The sequence below is a fragment of the Saccopteryx bilineata genome, chromosome 2 (assembly GCF_036850765.1).
Source record: "Saccopteryx bilineata isolate mSacBil1 chromosome 2, mSacBil1_pri_phased_curated, whole genome shotgun sequence".
Taxonomy (NCBI): domain Eukaryota; kingdom Metazoa; phylum Chordata; class Mammalia; order Chiroptera; family Emballonuridae; genus Saccopteryx; species Saccopteryx bilineata.
The window spans coordinates 138504088-138522364 of NC_089491.1; the positions used below are offsets into that span (position 1 = coordinate 138504088).

Sequence of the window (18277 nt, forward strand, 5' to 3'; positions counted from 1 at the left end):
ATAAACAGATGAGTAAATCCTGGGGAAAATGGCAATATCTCTGACAGGACAAGTTGCACATGAAATCTATTCCATCACTTCTCAAATGCAAATCCACCGAAACCACGAAAGCAGACCCTTCGGCACAGGAACTAGAACTGTGTTTGGCTTAGACTATGGGGCTTGGGGACCTGCTTGTTCATGGAAGCTATGCAATTAAAATACAACATCACCTCTGCTCTGTAACTTCTAATTACACTTTTATTCTCAAGTCAATGTCATGTCATTCAATTGACCCACACAGTCTTAATTGTAGGTTGGAAAACTTATTGATCAGTCACATAGAATTACTGACAGCTGATACAACCTAAATGTTTAGATTAAAATGAAGAGGTAAAGGATTAAGGGCCTCATTACCAGCAAATCCTGAACAATGCTCACCATCCAAGTTCTGTTCTGACCTACTTTGTGATTTGACATACCCAATAGTCAAGAATAAGAGGTCAAATTCTAAATGCCTTCCAAACTTCTGTTAACAGAAATTGTGTGAAAATAAAATATAAAAATATACCCCATACAAATACACAGTGAAAGCTAAATGTTATGTAATTTATTAATAAGGGAAACTGAAACATAATAAAGCCAGTTGAACTGCAAGAGAATTTGAATTAGTCAAAGCCTTCTTAGATATAACACCAAAGCACCACCAACAACAATAAAAAAATAGATTAACTAGACTTCACCAAAATTAAAAATTTTTGTGCTTCAAAGGACATCATCAAAAAAGTGAAAAACAGACCACAGAAAGTTAAAAAATGTCCACAAAGCGTATTGCTAATAAGGGATTTATATCTAGATCATAAGAACTGTTACAACTTAATAGTAAAATATCAAATAGCCCAATTAAGAACTGCACAAAGGATGTGAACAGACATTTCTCCAAAGAAGATACAGAAATGGCCAATATGCACATGAAAAGATGCTTAAGATCACTGGCCATCAGGAAATGCAGATCAAAATCACAATGAGATACCATTCCACACCTACTCATATGACTATAACACAAACAAAACAAAAAGACAGTTAAAAGACAACTGTTGGCAAGGATGTGGAGAAACTGGGACCCTCGTGCCCTGCTGGGAGAAATATGAAATGGTACAGCTGCTTTGGGGAACAGTCTGGCAGTTCCCCAAAAACTTAAATAAAGAGTTAACATGCATGACCTGGCAATCCCTATCCTGGTGCACATGAAGGGAAACGAAAACACACATTCAAACAAAAACTTGTACATGAATGCTCATAGTAGCATTATTGTTAATAGCTCAAAAGTGGTAACAACCCAAATGACCATCAACAGGTGAGTGGAGAAAATAAACCAGGAGAGCCATACTATGGCATTCTACTGGGAATAAAAAGAGCGAAGCACTGACAAATGCTACAATGCAGATAAATGTTAACACATCACAGTAAGTGAAAGAAGGCTGTCACAAAAGACCACGTATTATTATGATTCCATTTATAGGACATGTCCAGAATAGGTTACTTTATAGAGACAAAAAGTAGATCAATAGTTGCCTATGGCTGGGGGTGGGGAGGGGAGGTAAAATGGGGTGTGACTGCTAATAAGATACGTTAGCTTTGGGTGATGCAAATGTTCTAAGATGGACTGGAGTGATGGCTGCATAACTCCATGAATATAGTAAAGACTATCGGGTTGTATACTTGAAGTAGATGGACCGTATGGCACGCATAGTATATCTCAACAAATTCACTATTAAATGTATAGACTTTGACATCCAAATAGAGAATCAATAAAGATATAGTGGCCTTAAACAAAATACTAGAACACCTGGATATGATAGACATCTACAGAACACTTCATCCCAAAGCGACAGAGTATACATTTTTCTCTAGTGTACATGGAACATTCTCAAGAATTGACCATATGTTGGGCCACAAAGACAATATCAGCAAATTTAGAAAAATTGAAGTTGTACCAAGCATATTTTCTGATCATAAAGCCTTGAAACTAGAATTCAACTGCAAAAAAGAGGGGGAAAAACCCACAAAAATGTGGAAACTAAACAACATATTTCTAAAAAATGAATGGGTCAAAGAAGAAATAAGCGCAGAGATCAAAAGATATATACAGACAAATGAAAATGAAAATACGACATATCAGAATCTATGGGATGCAGCAAAAGCAGTAATAAGAGAAAAGTTCATATCACTTCAGGCCTATATGAACAAACAAGATAGAGCCGAACTAAACCACTTAACTTCACACCTGAAGGAACTAGAAAAAGAAGAACAAAGACAACCCAAAACCAGCCGAAGAAAGGAGATAATAAAAATCAGAGCAGAAATAAATGAAATAGAGAAGAGAAAAACTATAGAAAAAATCAATAAAACAAGGAGCTGGTTCTTTGAAAAGATCAACAAAATTGACAAACCCTTGGCAAGACTCACCAAGGAAAAAAGACATAGGACTCAAATAAATAAAATCCAAAATGAAAGAGGAGAGATCACCACAGACATCATAGAAATACAAAGAATTATTGTAGAATACTATGAAAAATTATATGCCACCAAATACAACAATCTAGAAGAAATGGATAAATTCCTAGAACAATACAACCTTCCTAGACTGAGTCATGAAGAAGCAGAAAGCCTAAACAGACCAATCAGCAGGGAGGAAATAGAAAAAACTATTAAAAACCTCCCCAAAAATAAATGTCCAGGCCCAGACGGTTATACTAGTGAATTCTATCAAACATTCAAAGAAGACTTGGTTCCTATTCTACTCAAAGTCTTCCAAAAAATTGAAGAAGAAGCAATACTTCCAAACACATTTTATGAGGCCAACATAACCCTCATACCAAAACCTGGCAAGGATGGCACAAAGAAAGAAAACTACAGACCAATATCTCTAATGAATACAGATGCTAAAATACTAAACAAAATACTGGCAAACCGAATACAACAACATATTAAAAAAATAATACATCATGATCAAGTGGGATTCATCCCAGAATCTCAAGGATGGTTCAACATACGTAAAACGGTTAACGTAATACACCATATCAACAAAACAAAGAACAAAAACCACATGATCTTATCAATAGATGCAGAAAAGGCTTTTGATAAAATACAACACAATTTTATGTTTAAGACTCTCAACAAAATGGGTATAGAAGGAAAATATCTCAACATGATAAAGGCCATATATGATAAACCATCAGTCAACATCATATTAAACGGCATAAAACTGAGGACTTTCTACCTTAAATCAGGAACAAGACAGGGTTGTCCACTCTCTCCACTCTTATTTAACATGGTGCTAGAAGTTCTGGCCAGAGCAATCAGACAAGACAAAGAAATAAAAGGCATCCATATAGGAAAAGAAGAAGTAAAGGTATCACTTTTTGCTGATGATATGATCCTATACATCGAAAACCCGAAGGACTCCACAAAAAGATTATTAGAAACAATAAACCAATACAGTAAGGTCGCAGGATACAAAATTAACATACAAAAGTCCATAGCCTTTCTATATGCCAACAATGAAATATTAGAAAACGAACTCAAAAAAATAATCCCCTTCACGATTGCAACAAAAAAAATAAAATACCTAGGAATAAACATAACAAAGAATGTAAAGGACCTATATAATAAAAATTACAAAGCATTGTTAAGGGAAATCAAAAAAGATACAATGAGATGGAAAAATATTCCTTGTTCTTGGATAGGAAGAATAAATATAATCAAAATGGCCATATTACCCAAAGCAATATATAAATTTAATGCAATTCCCATCAAAATCCCTATGAGATTTTTTAAAGAAATGGAACAAAAAATTATCAGATTTATATGGAACTATAAAAAACCCCGAATAGCCAAAACAATCCTAAGGAAAAAGAATGAAGCTGGGGGCATTACAATACCTGACTTTGAACTATATTATAGGGCCACGATAATCAAAACAGCATGGTATTGGCAGAAAAATAGACACTCAGACCAATGGAACAGAATAGAAAGCCCAGAAATAAAACCACATATATATGGTCAAATAATCTTTGATAAAGGGGCCAACAACACACAATGGAGAAAAGAAAGCCTCTTCAACAAATGGTGTTGGGAAAACTGGAAAGCCACATGCAAAAGAATGAAACTCGACTACAGCCTGTCCCCGTGTACTAAAATTAATTCAAAATCGATCAAAGACCTAAATATAAGACCTGAAACAATAAAGTACATAGAAGAAGACATAGGTACTAAAATCATGGACCTGGGTTTTAAAGAACATTTTATGAACTTGACTCCAATGGCAAGAGAAGTGAAGGCAAAGATAAATGAATGGGACTACATCAGAATAAAAAGTTTTTGCTCAGCAAGAGAAACTGATATAAAAATAAACAGACAGCCAACAAAATGGGAAATGATATTTTCAAACAACAGCTCAGATAAGGGCCTAATATCCAAAATTTACAAAGAACTCATAAAACTCAACAACAAACAAACAAACAATCCAATAAAAAAATGGGAAGAAGACATGAACAGACACTTCTCCCAGAAAGAGATACAAATGGCCAACAGATATATGAAAAGATGCTCAGCTTCATTAGTTATTAGAGAAATGCAAATCAAAACTACAATGAGATACCACCTCACTCCTGTTAGATTAGCTATTATCAACAAGACGGGTAATAGCAAATGTTGGAGAGGCTGTGGAGAAAAAGGAACCCTCATTCACTGTTGGTGGGACTGTAAAGTAGTACAACCATTATGGAGGAAAGTATGGTGGTTCCTCAAAAAACTGCAAATAGAACTACCTTATGACCCAGCAATCCCTCTACTGGGTATATACCCCAAAACCTCGGAAACATTGATACGTGAAGACACATGTAGCCCCATGTTCATTGCAGCACTGTTCACAGTGGCCAAGACATGGAAACAACCAAAAAGCCCTTCAATAGAAGACTGGATAAAGAAGATGTGGCACATATACACTATGGAATACTACTCAGCCATAAGAAATGATGACATCAGATCATTTACAGCAAAATGATGGGATCTTGATAACATTATAAGGAGTGAAATAAGTAAATCAGAAAAAAACAAGAACTACATGATTCCATACATTGGTGGAACATAAAAATGAGACTAAGAGACATGGACAAGAGTGTGGTGGTTACCAAGGGTGGGGGGAGGGAGAACATGGGAGGGAGGGAGGGAGAGAGTTAGGGGGAGGGGGAGGGGCACAGAGAACTAGATAGAGGGTGGCGGAGGACAATCTGACTTTGGGCGAGGGGTATGCAACATAATTTAATGACAAGATAACCTAGAAATGTTTTCTTTGAATATATGTACCCTGATTTATTAATGTCATCCCATTACCATTAATAAAAATTTATTAAAAATAAATAAATAAATAAATGTATAGACTTTGAACATACACAACAAATTAATTAATTAATTAATTAATTAAATGAATTTGAAAAACCTGGGTTTTCATAGTTATTAAAAAATGAGATTGGCAAATTAGAGATAACATTTGTCCACTGTCCTGCCAGATAAGAAAGTTGTAACATGCGAAGCTTTATTTTCTACTAAAGAAAAAGAAATCATCACTTATCTGATTTCCATATGTTAAATTTTAAGTTGACATGAATTTTAAAATATAGTAAATGTATGTTATAAGTCACCCAAAGCTGCATTCCTCTGGGTTTGTTAAACAATGCCCTACGTTACAATGAATGTCACACAGGCATCTTTTCTCCAACTCCCATGTCTTAGAAAATTTTCTTTAACAAACGTTTCTCATGAGCATCCCAGTGATTTTGTCCTTCAGTTTTACAAGCAGAAAATGGCCAGGTATTTTATCCTAGCTAAACACATGGAAACAGATCGTCTAAAAGAGAAGGAATTTCAGAACTAAATTCATAAGAAATCATATGATACAAAACAGAACTGGACCAAGCTAAACTACATTAATTAGTAATTATAGTATGAATAATTTACTACACATATTTTAAAAGAAGATATAGTACTTGAAAGGCAGAAGCAAGGATGCTATTGCTATTAAAGGTATTTGGATTTATACATCCAGTAAAAGAGATAAAGCATTAATGAGGTAGAGTGACATAGCTGAATGACAAGCCTGTGATTAGTGAAGACAAAGTCAAGAGAGCTGCCAAATCAGAGCTAAAATGCACAGCTGAGTGAGCAAAAAAGAGAAAAAAAACCCACAGACCCGGACAACACCAGTGTGGTGATTGCCGGGGGAGGGGGGAGGGTTGAGGGGAGGTGGAGGAAGGGATAAGGGGGATAAATGGTGACAGAGCGACTTGACTGGAGTGGTGAACACACAATACAGTGTATAGATGATGTGTTGTAGAGCTGTGCATCTGAAACCTGTATAATTTTGTTAGCCACTGTCATCCTAAGAAATTCAATAAGAAGGAAAAAAAAGGGAAGATATAAGTGAAATAATTGGTTGGTGAGTTGAGAGTAGTCTATTCTTGTTCTTGCCCATCTGTTTCTTTTGACTGTGCATCTTGGCTTTTGGAGACCCGCAATTCAGAGTACAGGCTGCATCTAACTGCAGAGATAAGAATGAATGCTCAAATTCAGGAGACAAGAAAGCTTGGAGGGAAACCAACCCAAAGCTAAAGGAAATGGAGCCATTAGGCAAGAACAGGATCTGGCAAAGCTGTTTTTTCTCTTCAAAGCAGAAAGTAGCTGTTTAAGGAGCTACAGAAACTGAAACAATTTATCAATGAGCTAAACATGTCCAGACAAGGAGCCCTGGAGATTTGAAAGCCAATGAGAGATACCTAAAAAGAGTAAGCAGATTGCAACACGAACAAAAAGCTGAGTTAGAGATGTCAATCTTAATTAAAGGATTAATTAAACATCATTTTCAAAAATATCAGCCATAAACAACAATTTATAAGACTGTCTCAAAGGGATAAGCAGACACTAGAGGTTGAATGCCATATGATTTCTGAAGGTGTATTGAAGGTTTTTAAATGCAAGTGCATGTGTGGCGTAAGGAATGAATACAATTGTGACATATCTATTATAGAAATGGTTTCATCAAATATGAAGGTGTCCTTTCTGGAGTGAAAAACAGTCTTTAAAGAAAATGAAAAAGATTAGGAACATGTCTGATGCAAAGAAAACTACCGATTAAAACATATAAGGTAAATGAGTGAAATAAAGCAAAGATTACTGCCTGGCATAAAATTAAATTCCAACAATCTGTTGTCTCTAAGAGATACAAGTTAACCGAAATATAAATGGCTCTATCAGTCAAGTTCTAAGTCAAGATTTATATATCATCACAAACCTCCCAACATTGAAGGTTACTATTATGAAAATGATATTAGATGGTAAGTATGTAAAACTATGAAAATTTAAAAACAGGGCACATTAATGTTTAAATATTATAGCAATAATATATCCTGAAGAAAAGATATTAAAATTATCAAATGTAATTATATGTGGAAGCCTCAGAAAATCATAGCAGACTAAATAAATAAGAAACTGAAATTTTTCTCAATGAACCAGATCTACTGATCAACATCCATTCTTGATCCAATACCAGTAAATCTCTTAAGGACAGTTGATAAGATATAATTAGCTATGTCTTAGCAACAATCATTGCTCATTTCTTTTTTCCAATTTCAACCTCCCTACTCATTTTTAATCTTACAAATAGTTATGATGCCCAATCAACCTCCACACATTTCTGTGCTTTGTTGTGTAACATCTGCCATATGGGCCACATAATAGACACTTATTATTGATGATAAATGCTCAATAAAATGATTGTTACTTATGAGATAAATAGCAGTAATAAGAAAAAAAAATAGTACTATTTGTTAAAAAAATTCTAAATGTATAAATAGTAGTTTCTTTGTTCCCCACAACCTGAATGAAACACAACCTTCCTTTCTTTGTATTTTTTTTTTCTGAAGCTGGAAACGGGGAGGCAGTCAGACAGACTCCCGCATGCGCCCGACCGGGATCCACCCAGCACGCCCACCAGGGGGCGATGCTCTGCCCATCCGGGACGTCGCTCTGTCACGACCAGAGCCACTCTAGCACCCGGGGCAGAGGCCAAGGAGCCATCCCCAGCGCCCGGGGCCATCTTTACTCCAATGGAGCCTCGGCTGCGGGAGAGGAAGAGAGAGAGAGAGGAAGGAGAGGGGGAGGGGTGGGGAAGCAGATGGGCGCTTCTCCTGTGTGCCCTGGCCGGGAATCGAACCCGGGACTTCTGCACGCCAGGCCGACGCTCTACCACTGAGCAAACCGCCCAGGGCCCCTTTCTTTCTTTAAAAGCCAACTTAACATTTAAAATTACAGAACAATTTAATAAATACTAAGTAAAGTTTTTTTAAAATGTATTTCTACTGACCTTGTAAGAAAGTAAGGTGAAAATGAAGCTGGATTATCTTGCTCTGAAAAGAGGGGCATAGATCCTCCCATTATCCACAGGCGGAAGTACAAAACAACGATCACCTTCAGAGCAAAGAAGATTTGTTAAGAAAATCATTGCTTGTTGAGGTAAGGCACACCTTTTGGAAGGATACTTCCTGATGCTTTACAAATATTTTGTTTCACAAACACTTTTTTCTAGAGAGCATTTCTATAAAATTCTAACATTTAAAATGAGTAGGAATTTAATCTATCTTGAGTTTATTCTTATAGATGGTGGTAAGAGGGTGGTCTGGTTTAATTATTTTCATGTATCTGTCCAATTTTCCCAACATCATATATTAAAGAGACTGTCTTTACCTGGTTATATGTTCTTACATTCTTTGTCAAATATTAAATGACCATAAAGATGTAGGTTTATTTCTGGGCTCTCTATTCTGTTCCAGTGATCTGTATGGCTGATCTGGTGCTAATACCATACTGTTTTGATTACTATGGCCAACTAGTATAGTTTGATATTAGGTAGTGTGATACTTCCAACTTTTGTTTTATTCCCTAAAGATTGCTGAGGATATTCAGGGTCTTTTGTGATTCCATATAAATTTTTGAACTATTTGTTCTAGATCTGTAGATATGCCACTAGTATTTTAATAGGAATTATGTTGAATCTGTACATTGCTTTTGGTAGTCTGGGCATTTATATGATATTTTTCTTTTCCTCAAACACAGTGTATGATTCCACTTATTTGTATCTTTCTTGTTTTCAATACTGCTGAGTCTTGAATGAACACATTTGGAAATGTTAGAAGTACAACACTCATGAAAGCTTATTTTCACAACCCCAGGGAACATTTTTGTGTGTGTGTCACCCAAAGGAATTTCATCACTAACTGGTGCTATCCTGTTGCAAAGATACGATGGAATTCTCTAAGGAAAGTTTTGCCCGTTCTGCTGAAATTGTCCATCCAAAGCTCTCTACCTCATTTAGTTTTTTCATACTCATCTTCTTTCATAAACATGTTTTAGTGTTGAAAAAAAAACCTCACATTAATTGTTAACATTAAATTTAAAGACATTTTCATAAGTTTCCTGTCAAAACTTCTTATGAATTCAGACAGGAAATTTATGAGAAACAGCAACAGCATAAGAGATTGGTCTCCTAATCTCCTTGCATAAAAAATCTGACAACATAAAAGGATGTTTAACGTGATAGTCACCAAAGAGGGCCACCAAAAATTCCTCCCCTCTTTGTATAAGCGTTCCTATCAAGAAACGGAGTCATCGGAACTGAGTGGCCAAGCTGTAAGAAGTCCTGGGTATCCTGCTAGGGAGAGCAGCCACAGAAAGGGCCCTCAAAAATAAAATATCAGAGAGACCAACCACCTAGCCCAGCGGATGGCGGCATGAATTAGCATGAGTAACCCAGCCAAAATTCATCATGAGCAGAAGAACCATCCAGCTGGATGCTGCCCAAACTAGAGCACTGGGGGCAGATATATGGCAGTGGTTGTTTAAGCCACTATGCTGTGGGGAAGTTTGTTATGCAGCAATAGATAACTGAGGGCAGTCAAGTGCGACAACTCAGCTAAGACAACTCACCATCAGCACCGGGAAAGAAACTTGCAAAATACTCTAATTGTCACTGTCACTGTCATGGAGTTTATGTATCCCTAGAACTCTTTCACACATACTTTCTAATGCTTTGTAACATTTATGAAATGTTAACTCTTTGATCCTAAGATCAAGGTGTTAAACTCTGTTGCTAATTCTGTTAAACATTCTGGATCATGCCTCTGAGCCAAGTTAAAGTGAAACATCTCTTATCAAATATTTCAAAAGTGTATTTGTACTGTACTTACATAACTTATGACCAAAATGGCCCTTTTCAAGAATGGCCTCATGGTAAGCAGGAAATTTCTATTACTGCTTGCTGTCAGATACCTGAAACAGGAAAGAAAAAATAATAATAAAGCCTTAAATAAGTGTCGAGAGTTCGCCACACACTAATGTTGTCCTTTTAATGTGAATATGCTGTAACTCCGAAAAAGGCTGGGAAAGCCCGAAGCCAGGAGCGCCGTTTCTGAGCCAGACCACCTGGGTTTCAGTCCCCCAGCGCTACTGCCTCCTGTCTGGAAGACTTCAGGCAAGTTTCTTAACCTCCTTACACATCTATTTTTCTCACGTACAAAAGAGAAGGGTAATGATAATATCTACTTCACAGAAAAGTTGGGGGAATAAACAAGATAATATATAAGACAACACCTACTAGCATTGTTAGCTATAAATATTACTACCCCGTCTAATCCCAACAAGACAGGCATTCTGGCAACTTTATGGTTACACTGGTCACAGGAATGATCTTAAACAAAATAGAAGTTTATTTACCTGCTTCATGTAATTAGAGAAGAACAATGTCTTCCACCCACAAAAGACTGTATTTCACAAGTGTCTTATCCCTGACAACAGAGGACGCCAAGGCTGTGTGAGGTTGAGTCACTTATCCAAGGTGACAAAGCTAATAAGTACCAGTGTTAGGATCAGAGCTCACCCTTATGCAGTGGATAATTCTCACCAGTCTACAACCTTTAGAAACAAAATAGTTTATAAGAATGTCAACTTCTAGTGGAGCAGGGACTTGTGTAGACCCTGCATCTGACACAGCACTAGCACTCACTGGAACCCAGTGGGAGCACCACAATCCATATGTACAGCATTTGATTGACAGGCTTTAGTGAAGACAATGAAAGGGAAGTGAGAAGGGGCTTGTATTAACAAACCACAATTAAAAACCTAAAGCGGGAGGCCCTGGCTGGTCGGCTCAGTGGTAGAGTGTCGGCCTGGCGTGCAGGAGTCCTGGGTTCGATTCCCGGCCAGGGCACACAGGAGAAGCGTCCATCTGCCTCTCCACCCCTCCCCCTCTCCTTCCTCTCTGTCTCTCTTTTCCCCTCCCGCAGCCAAGGAGCAAGTTTGCTTCAGGTGCTAGAATGGCTCTGGTTGCAACAGAGCGATGCCCCAGATGGGCAGAGCATCACCCCCTGGTGGGCGTGCCGGGTGGATCCCGGTTGGTCGCATGCAGGAGTCTGCCTGACTGCCTCCTCGTTTCCAACTTCAGAAAAATACAAAAAAAAAAAAAAACCCCAAAAACCCAAAACCTAAAGCAGGAAATTTTCACCAACATATGAATTTTTATATTATAAAGTACAGAATGGAGGGGAAAAAAGTCAAAATGACTAGCATTATCCACAAGCATTTTCCGACTCATCCCTATTTCCCTTTTCACTTTTTCTATTACTATTTTTAATCCAATTTCTCCTCAAAGAATTTCTCCCCAGAATCTCTTAAAATTTGCATTTGAATGAGGTCTCCTTACACAATGGGACTGTTCTATGGAACAGAGATCCTTTTGTAAAAGATGAGTGGGTTAGTCTCACAAAGAAATATCCACCTTGGCAACTGCTTACAAAATACCTGTGATTCTTCGGCTTTGATTGGACACATAAAAAATGGGTCCAAGCGGCACTGGAAGGAAGGGACAGTGTCACTCAGAGGCAGGTCTCTTCCTTTTTGCTTCCCTTTTCCTCTCCTGGTTTGTAAACAGCTGAGGATCTGACCTTTAACGTATTTAATGAATAGAGAAAAGATGAGCTAAAAAAAAACACTACATAGACTCAGCTTTTAGCAATCCCTGGACTTGGATCCATCACCAAGCACTACATTTAAACCCTTTCTTCTCCCTTAGCTCTCAAAAGAGAGCTTGGCAAGGAGGACGGACAGGGATACTATCAGCTCTCACAACACAAGTGCACCCCTGAATAGGCTTACGGGAGTCCACCACATCCCGAACTGGTTCTCAGGATTTTGTGTCTGTTTGCATCTGTGTATTTCTCTAAGGCAAATCCCTTGGCTTTGATCTTTGGTGTTAACTTGGTCTGTGATTCCAAAAAGATTAAATCACTGCTAAGCACGTTCTCTCAGCTCTGCTTCTACTTTGACCGTTGTTTTCAGAATAACTCAACAAAGTCCAAGCCTGTACATCTCTGTTTTCCCCCTAAGTAAGATAAATGGCTGCGGGGAAGGGAAAGGCAGCGTGGGAAAAAAAAGGTGTTGGGAAGGCTGGAGTTGCAGTACATCTGAATGAAAAAGTGCTTTCTGTTGGCCTGCTCTTGGAAGCTTCATTTCTCTCGTTCCCTATCTTGCTGGTTTATTTTAACACAGTTAAAAAATTAGAAGTGAAAAAAAAAATTAGAAGTGTTTTCCTTTCTAGAAAACAACAAACCACAGAGTTTAGGATTTGTTTTCAATGGTAAACTTTGGTAAATTCATATTTTGTTTTATTGCAAGCTCACTATTCTGTTTATTTCAGTGAGTTAAATTTATAAGGTATCCCTTTGCTTAGAAATTCTTCCTCCATGAGAAATTCTATTCCCTTGAGAAGTTAAGCTCTTTTAGGCAGCAAATAATTTACTCTTAAGATGTAGCATCTCAAAGCAGTGAAAGCCTAGAATGACACGGAGAGCAATAATTGAAAAAAATGTTCCTTTTTCAAGTCTTCTACTTATAGTTGCTTACCAATATTAAATAAGGAAAGAAGTCAAAATGACACAGCCCCCTTTTTTTGATAAACACAAGGTCAGAGGCTCAGATCCCTAAACCCACACAGGGAGCACCCTAAGGGCTGAATGCACGGCATCTCTCTGCCCACTCACAACAAAACTGGGCAACAGATTTTCCCCATTAATCCATCATATACGTAGGGTCTGTGAAGTAGAAACAAACAACAACAACAAATAGTAATGATATCATTATTAACAATAATAAAAGTAGGAAATGATATTTCCTACTAATTTACTATTTTACTATTATTTGCCTAAGTAATTACACTGTAACAATTTATTTACCCCTTCCAACAATATTTTGAGGCAGAACATTATAATTCTTTTTTTAATAGAGTAGACTAAAAACCTAGAAGTAATACTTAACTGTTATATCAGATTCTCTCATCTATTCATTTCAACCATAAGCTAAAGCATTTGAAAGTGCCTTATAGGCACTATGCAAAACCCATCACTGATTTATCTTCCCAGTAGTCAGAGAAAATCCCAACAACAAAACCAAACCACTGAGGAAACCACGAGAAGGGGAACAAAGGCCCAGAGCTCTATTCTTGTGTTTTCAGCTCATTCGTTACAGTCTCCAGGAGCTTTGTTGTTTTTTTCCTTTCATCAAAGAGAGTTGGACTAAATGGTTTCACAGACCCTTTTAGGTCTAAACTATTATGATCTTTGGATATTTCACCAATGTGATGACATCATAAATGACAACTGAAGGAAAACAGAGAGAAACCTACTGAAACTAAAAAAAGAAATGTCAAGAGTTTAGGAGTAAGCAAATATTAGTTGACCCCCCTCCTTGAGTAGACTCTTTGCAGCTCGAAGTTCCATGTGAAAAGATATATTTTTATTATTTTGTATTGTAATTTATTTTTTTATTGAGGTAATATTAGCTTATAACATTGTATAAGTTTCAGGTGTGAGACATTATAAATCGACATCTGTATGTACTACAGACAAGATGCTCACCACCAAGTGTTTAGCTCCCATCCATCACCACACAATCGAGCCCCTCTACCCACTTTGCCCTCCCTCCACCTGTCCCCTTCCGCTCACCACCATGCTGTTGTCTGACTTTATAAGGTTTCTGTGTTGTTGGTTTGTTTTGTTTTCATTTTTATATTCCACATATGAGTGAAATTTTTTTCCACCTGATTTATTTCTCTTAGCATAATAACTTCAAGGCCCATCTATGTTGTTGCAATAAAAAAAATTTTTTTTAATATTAGTTTTGGGTGTTAAAAGAGAGACAACAGGCCCAAATTAGAGTCACTTGTGCTAAGCCCATATCACCAGACCAAGACTTAATACTACTTAACTTAATTACAGTTTCAACCTCCCTCAGGAGTGGAATCTAAATCAGTCCATCTGGTCAGTACTAGTGAGTAACCTGCCTGATAGACCCCTGCTGTCCTCTAAATGAAGGGGACACAGACATCCACTCTTTGCCAGGAACTTCCTGTCCCACCACCTTCTGCCTACAAAAGCCTTTCATTTTGTACAGCTTCCAGGAGCTTTGTGTTTATTTGCTAGACAACATGCTGCCTGATTTCACGAATCACTGAATAAAAGCAATATAATCTTTAAATGTACTCAACTGAATGTTGTTTTTAAACAAGGGTATTGGCATCGTCAAATTCTGCATTTTTAACAATCCATGATCTTGGGCAAATAAAAGCAAAAGATCAAGATTATACAAAGTAAATTCCCGACACTGTGCTCCTCCATACCCCCAATTTTCTGTTCTCCTGATCCCAAGTTTTCTGACTATTAATATCCACCTTTGCAGTTGATTGTGTTTACACAATCAGAGCTAAATGTGACCTCTCCCTTCAGAGTTACTCAGGCCTCAAATCCAACTGAGAAGTCTGAGCTGAGACCAGGACAATCTCCACCCTCAATCATCTACCCATGAACTTGAACATTAAATGAATGCTTATTATTTTATGTCACTGAACTTTGTTAACACAGTATTACTGTATTGTGTCAGTAGATGATTGATATGTATAGTAAGATGATCATAAATGTGTACAGACCCAAATAGAATTTTTAAAATATTCACCTGCTACAATCTGAAACAGGAGGCAGTAAGACAGGCCTGAGCAGAGTAGGAATGAGAGGCCTGGTGTGGAAGGTCACCAGGGCGGAAAGCCCCAGGTGCCAGGCAATGGACAACTAAGGTGGGACTTGGCCCCCAGGGTGACCTTTTCTCCCCTAGTATATCACTGGTCATGCAGTTCATACCCCCTGACCTTTCTCATCACTGGTCATGTGGTAACCTCCTTAGAGGAGGAATAAGGGGGTCGGAGAATAGCCTCACAGGACTCCCTTACAAGCCCTTGCACACCACTCCCTTCAGCATTAAGCCCTAGAGCAGGGGTCGGGAACCTATGGCTCATGAGCCAGATGCGGCTCTTTTGATGGTTGCATCTGGCTTGCAGACAAATCTTTAATAATAAAACAAAATAACGTTAAAAATATAAAACATTCTCACGTATTACAATCCATTCATTTCCTACCGCTCATGATCATGGTTGCGGGTGGCTGAAGCCAATCACAGCTGTCCTCCAGGACAACACCAAATTTTTATTGGATAATGCATAACGTACACGGATCATTGTATGATTCTCATGGAATTACATTTTAAAATATGTGGCATTCATGGCTCTCTCAGCCAGAAAGATTCCCGACCCCTGCCCTAGAGACAACATCTAGGCTCAGTTGTGTTTCAGCTCCAGGCCCACAAAAACAGCAAGGCCAGATGGGGCAATACCATGGCTGACCTCAGGCACAGCTGTGATGACTAATGACCCCCTGCCCTGGTGCTGAATAGTCAACTGAGACCATGACCCTGAGAAGACACACTGGAAAGCTGATGAGTATTCAATTGAGATCCTCCCCTGGGACCTCCAGATAAAAGCCCTTAACCCAGGGGTTGGGAACTTTTTGGCTGAGAGAGCCATGAACACCACATATTTTAAAATGTAATTCTGTAAGAGCCATACAACGACCTGTGTACATTACGCATTATCCAATAAAAATTTGGTGTTGTCCCGGAGGACAGCTGTGATTGGCTCCAGCCATCCGCAACCATGAACATGAGCGGTAGGAAATGAATGGATTGTAATACGTGAGAATGTTTTATATTTTTAACGTTATTATTTTTTTTTATTAAAGATTTGTCTGTGAGCCAGATGCATCCATCAAAAGAGCCACATCTGGCTCGCGAGCCATAGGTTCCTGACCCCTGCCTTACCCAATGCCGGATCCAGCTCCTGTGCTCTCTCCCTGGAGTTTGCTCAGGCCTTAGTCCTCTCTTTCCCCTGGGGGCGTTCTTCTTTGCCTTTCTTTTTCCTAAGCTCCAAGGGCCTTCTTTCACCTCTGTAACTTGTTTCAAGAGTCCATGAAGCCCTGTTGGCTCACTTCTTATACCTGTGTGACTTTCTAAATAAATTTTTATTTGTATTTCAATTCCTGATTCTGAATTCTTTTCTTAGCCAATCTCAACAACTGAGGTCTAACATTCTCGTGTAGGTTAGTGGATAACAAATCAACCCTCTTTCTTTTTCTGTGTTCTCCGTACCCTCTGGTGCTACACCAGGGTCCAAAATAAGAATGCCATTTCTATGGTACTCTTTCCCTTCCCTTAAATCCTGGTGGTTTAAATGAAGATGTTATACTGTATTTCCCAGCTCTTCTCAGAATCTCTTAAAACCTGATCACTTTTGCTTTAATAACAGCTCCAGTGTCAAAAATCTCAGGATCAAAGAGTTGTTACAATTTAACATTATACCAATAAATTATAAAAAGCTATATAATGAATTCTTTCTAGAACATCACTCATACTAATTTAATATCTCCTGCTCTGTCAAGGTAATAAAGGAGATTAATAAAGAGTTACACACTATGACCCAAAAAATTTGAATTCAAAGCTTTTTAGAATAGGAATTCCGAAATCTGCTTGTCTTTGAAACACAAGGAAACGATTTTTCAGTTGACCAAAATAACAAAGATAAAGCTTACATTAGAAAAAGATTATAAACCTAACAAAAGCAACAAAGGACATGTAAGTGGGGTTGGGTTCTCTCTTTAATGCACTCTCCTTGAAGCTATAAAGTGCTTCATCTAAATCTTAATAACCAAAGGCCTTCTACAGAGGAGCAGAACAACCTTTGATGTCTCCTTTGATATTTAAATGTAGATTCTGAAGAGAAAGAGCTAGCTATTCTAAGAAGACCAGGATGCAGCTCAATTCAATTCACTCAGAAACCTATACTGACTTTCAATACCCCATTCTGTGGCTGTGGTAACATTGTTGTCCAGCAATTTAAAATTCTTAACTCAGTATGTTCCTTACAAATAAATATTTACTTATATTATCACACACAGAATGGTGGAAAAAAAGTCAGAGAGAACACAGGGAATAAAATTTCAGTTCTGTTAGCCACTCAGAAAAGCAAAGTTAGAACTGAAAGGACTCAAAGCAAGTCAGGTAGGTGGCCAGATAGCTCAGTTGGTGAGAACATCATCACAATAACCAAGGTTGTGGGTTTGATTTTTGGTCAGAGCATATACAAGAAACAACCACTAATGTGTTAATATGTAGAAAAACAAATACATGTTTCTCTGTCTATCTCACTCTTCTTTCCTCTTGTGGTTGTTGGTCAAATAAGTTTGTAAATATAATATATATGTTTGCTCGCTTATAATTCACATTGGGTCTGGGGGACAGGCTGTAAGCAGGCCGGGTCGTTATAGCCTAAGGTTTAGTTTTAAGACTAAGCTTTTCCCCACACCCTTGACTGATTGCATGATGTGGGGTGGTACACTCTCATGAGGAATCCCATTATGCCTCAGATAAGTGACTTTGTATCAGAGACTTCCTTATTTGTATATTGGATTAAAGGTTTTGATTTCTATACTATAAAGTGGGGCAGACCAGGAGCTTGCTCTCTCAGTTCCTGAGATTAGCATTAGAGAAGAGAGCAGAGAAAGGCCACATGGAGGAGAGGAGAAGCAGCCAAGATGGTGGAATGCTGAGTGAGAAGCCAGTTTGTGCAGAGTTTGTGCAGAGAGAAGGAGATGGGGAACAGAGGTGAATAAGGCTGGTGAGCTAGAAACTTTGATTCTAGGAAACTTGGATAAGTCAGTGGCTTTGGGAGCCCTGAATGGAAAGGGAAGTGTTTTCCCATTGTGTGTATTTCTTGCCCGCTGGGTGCAAGCTAGGATTAAAGGTAATGGCCCTG

The 18277-nt window shown here is 38.0% G+C and overlaps 1 protein-coding gene across 2 annotated transcripts in view; it reads right to left on the reverse strand.

The window, feature by feature from the left end:
• Positions 1-18277, reverse strand: part of TMTC1 (transmembrane O-mannosyltransferase targeting cadherins 1) — a 297501-nt gene that overhangs the window by 154144 nt on the left and 125080 nt on the right. The window contains exons 6-7 of one of the 2 annotated variants that reach the window (XM_066258033.1): positions 10281-10362; positions 8402-8505 (exon numbers count right to left, since the gene is read on the reverse strand). The exons of the other annotated variant lie outside the window; for it this stretch is intronic. Coding sequence (XP_066114130.1) covers positions 8402-8505; positions 10281-10362 — 186 coding nt within the window. The remainder of the gene's footprint in view (positions 1-8401; positions 8506-10280; positions 10363-18277) is intronic. 2 annotated transcript variants of the gene reach the window in all.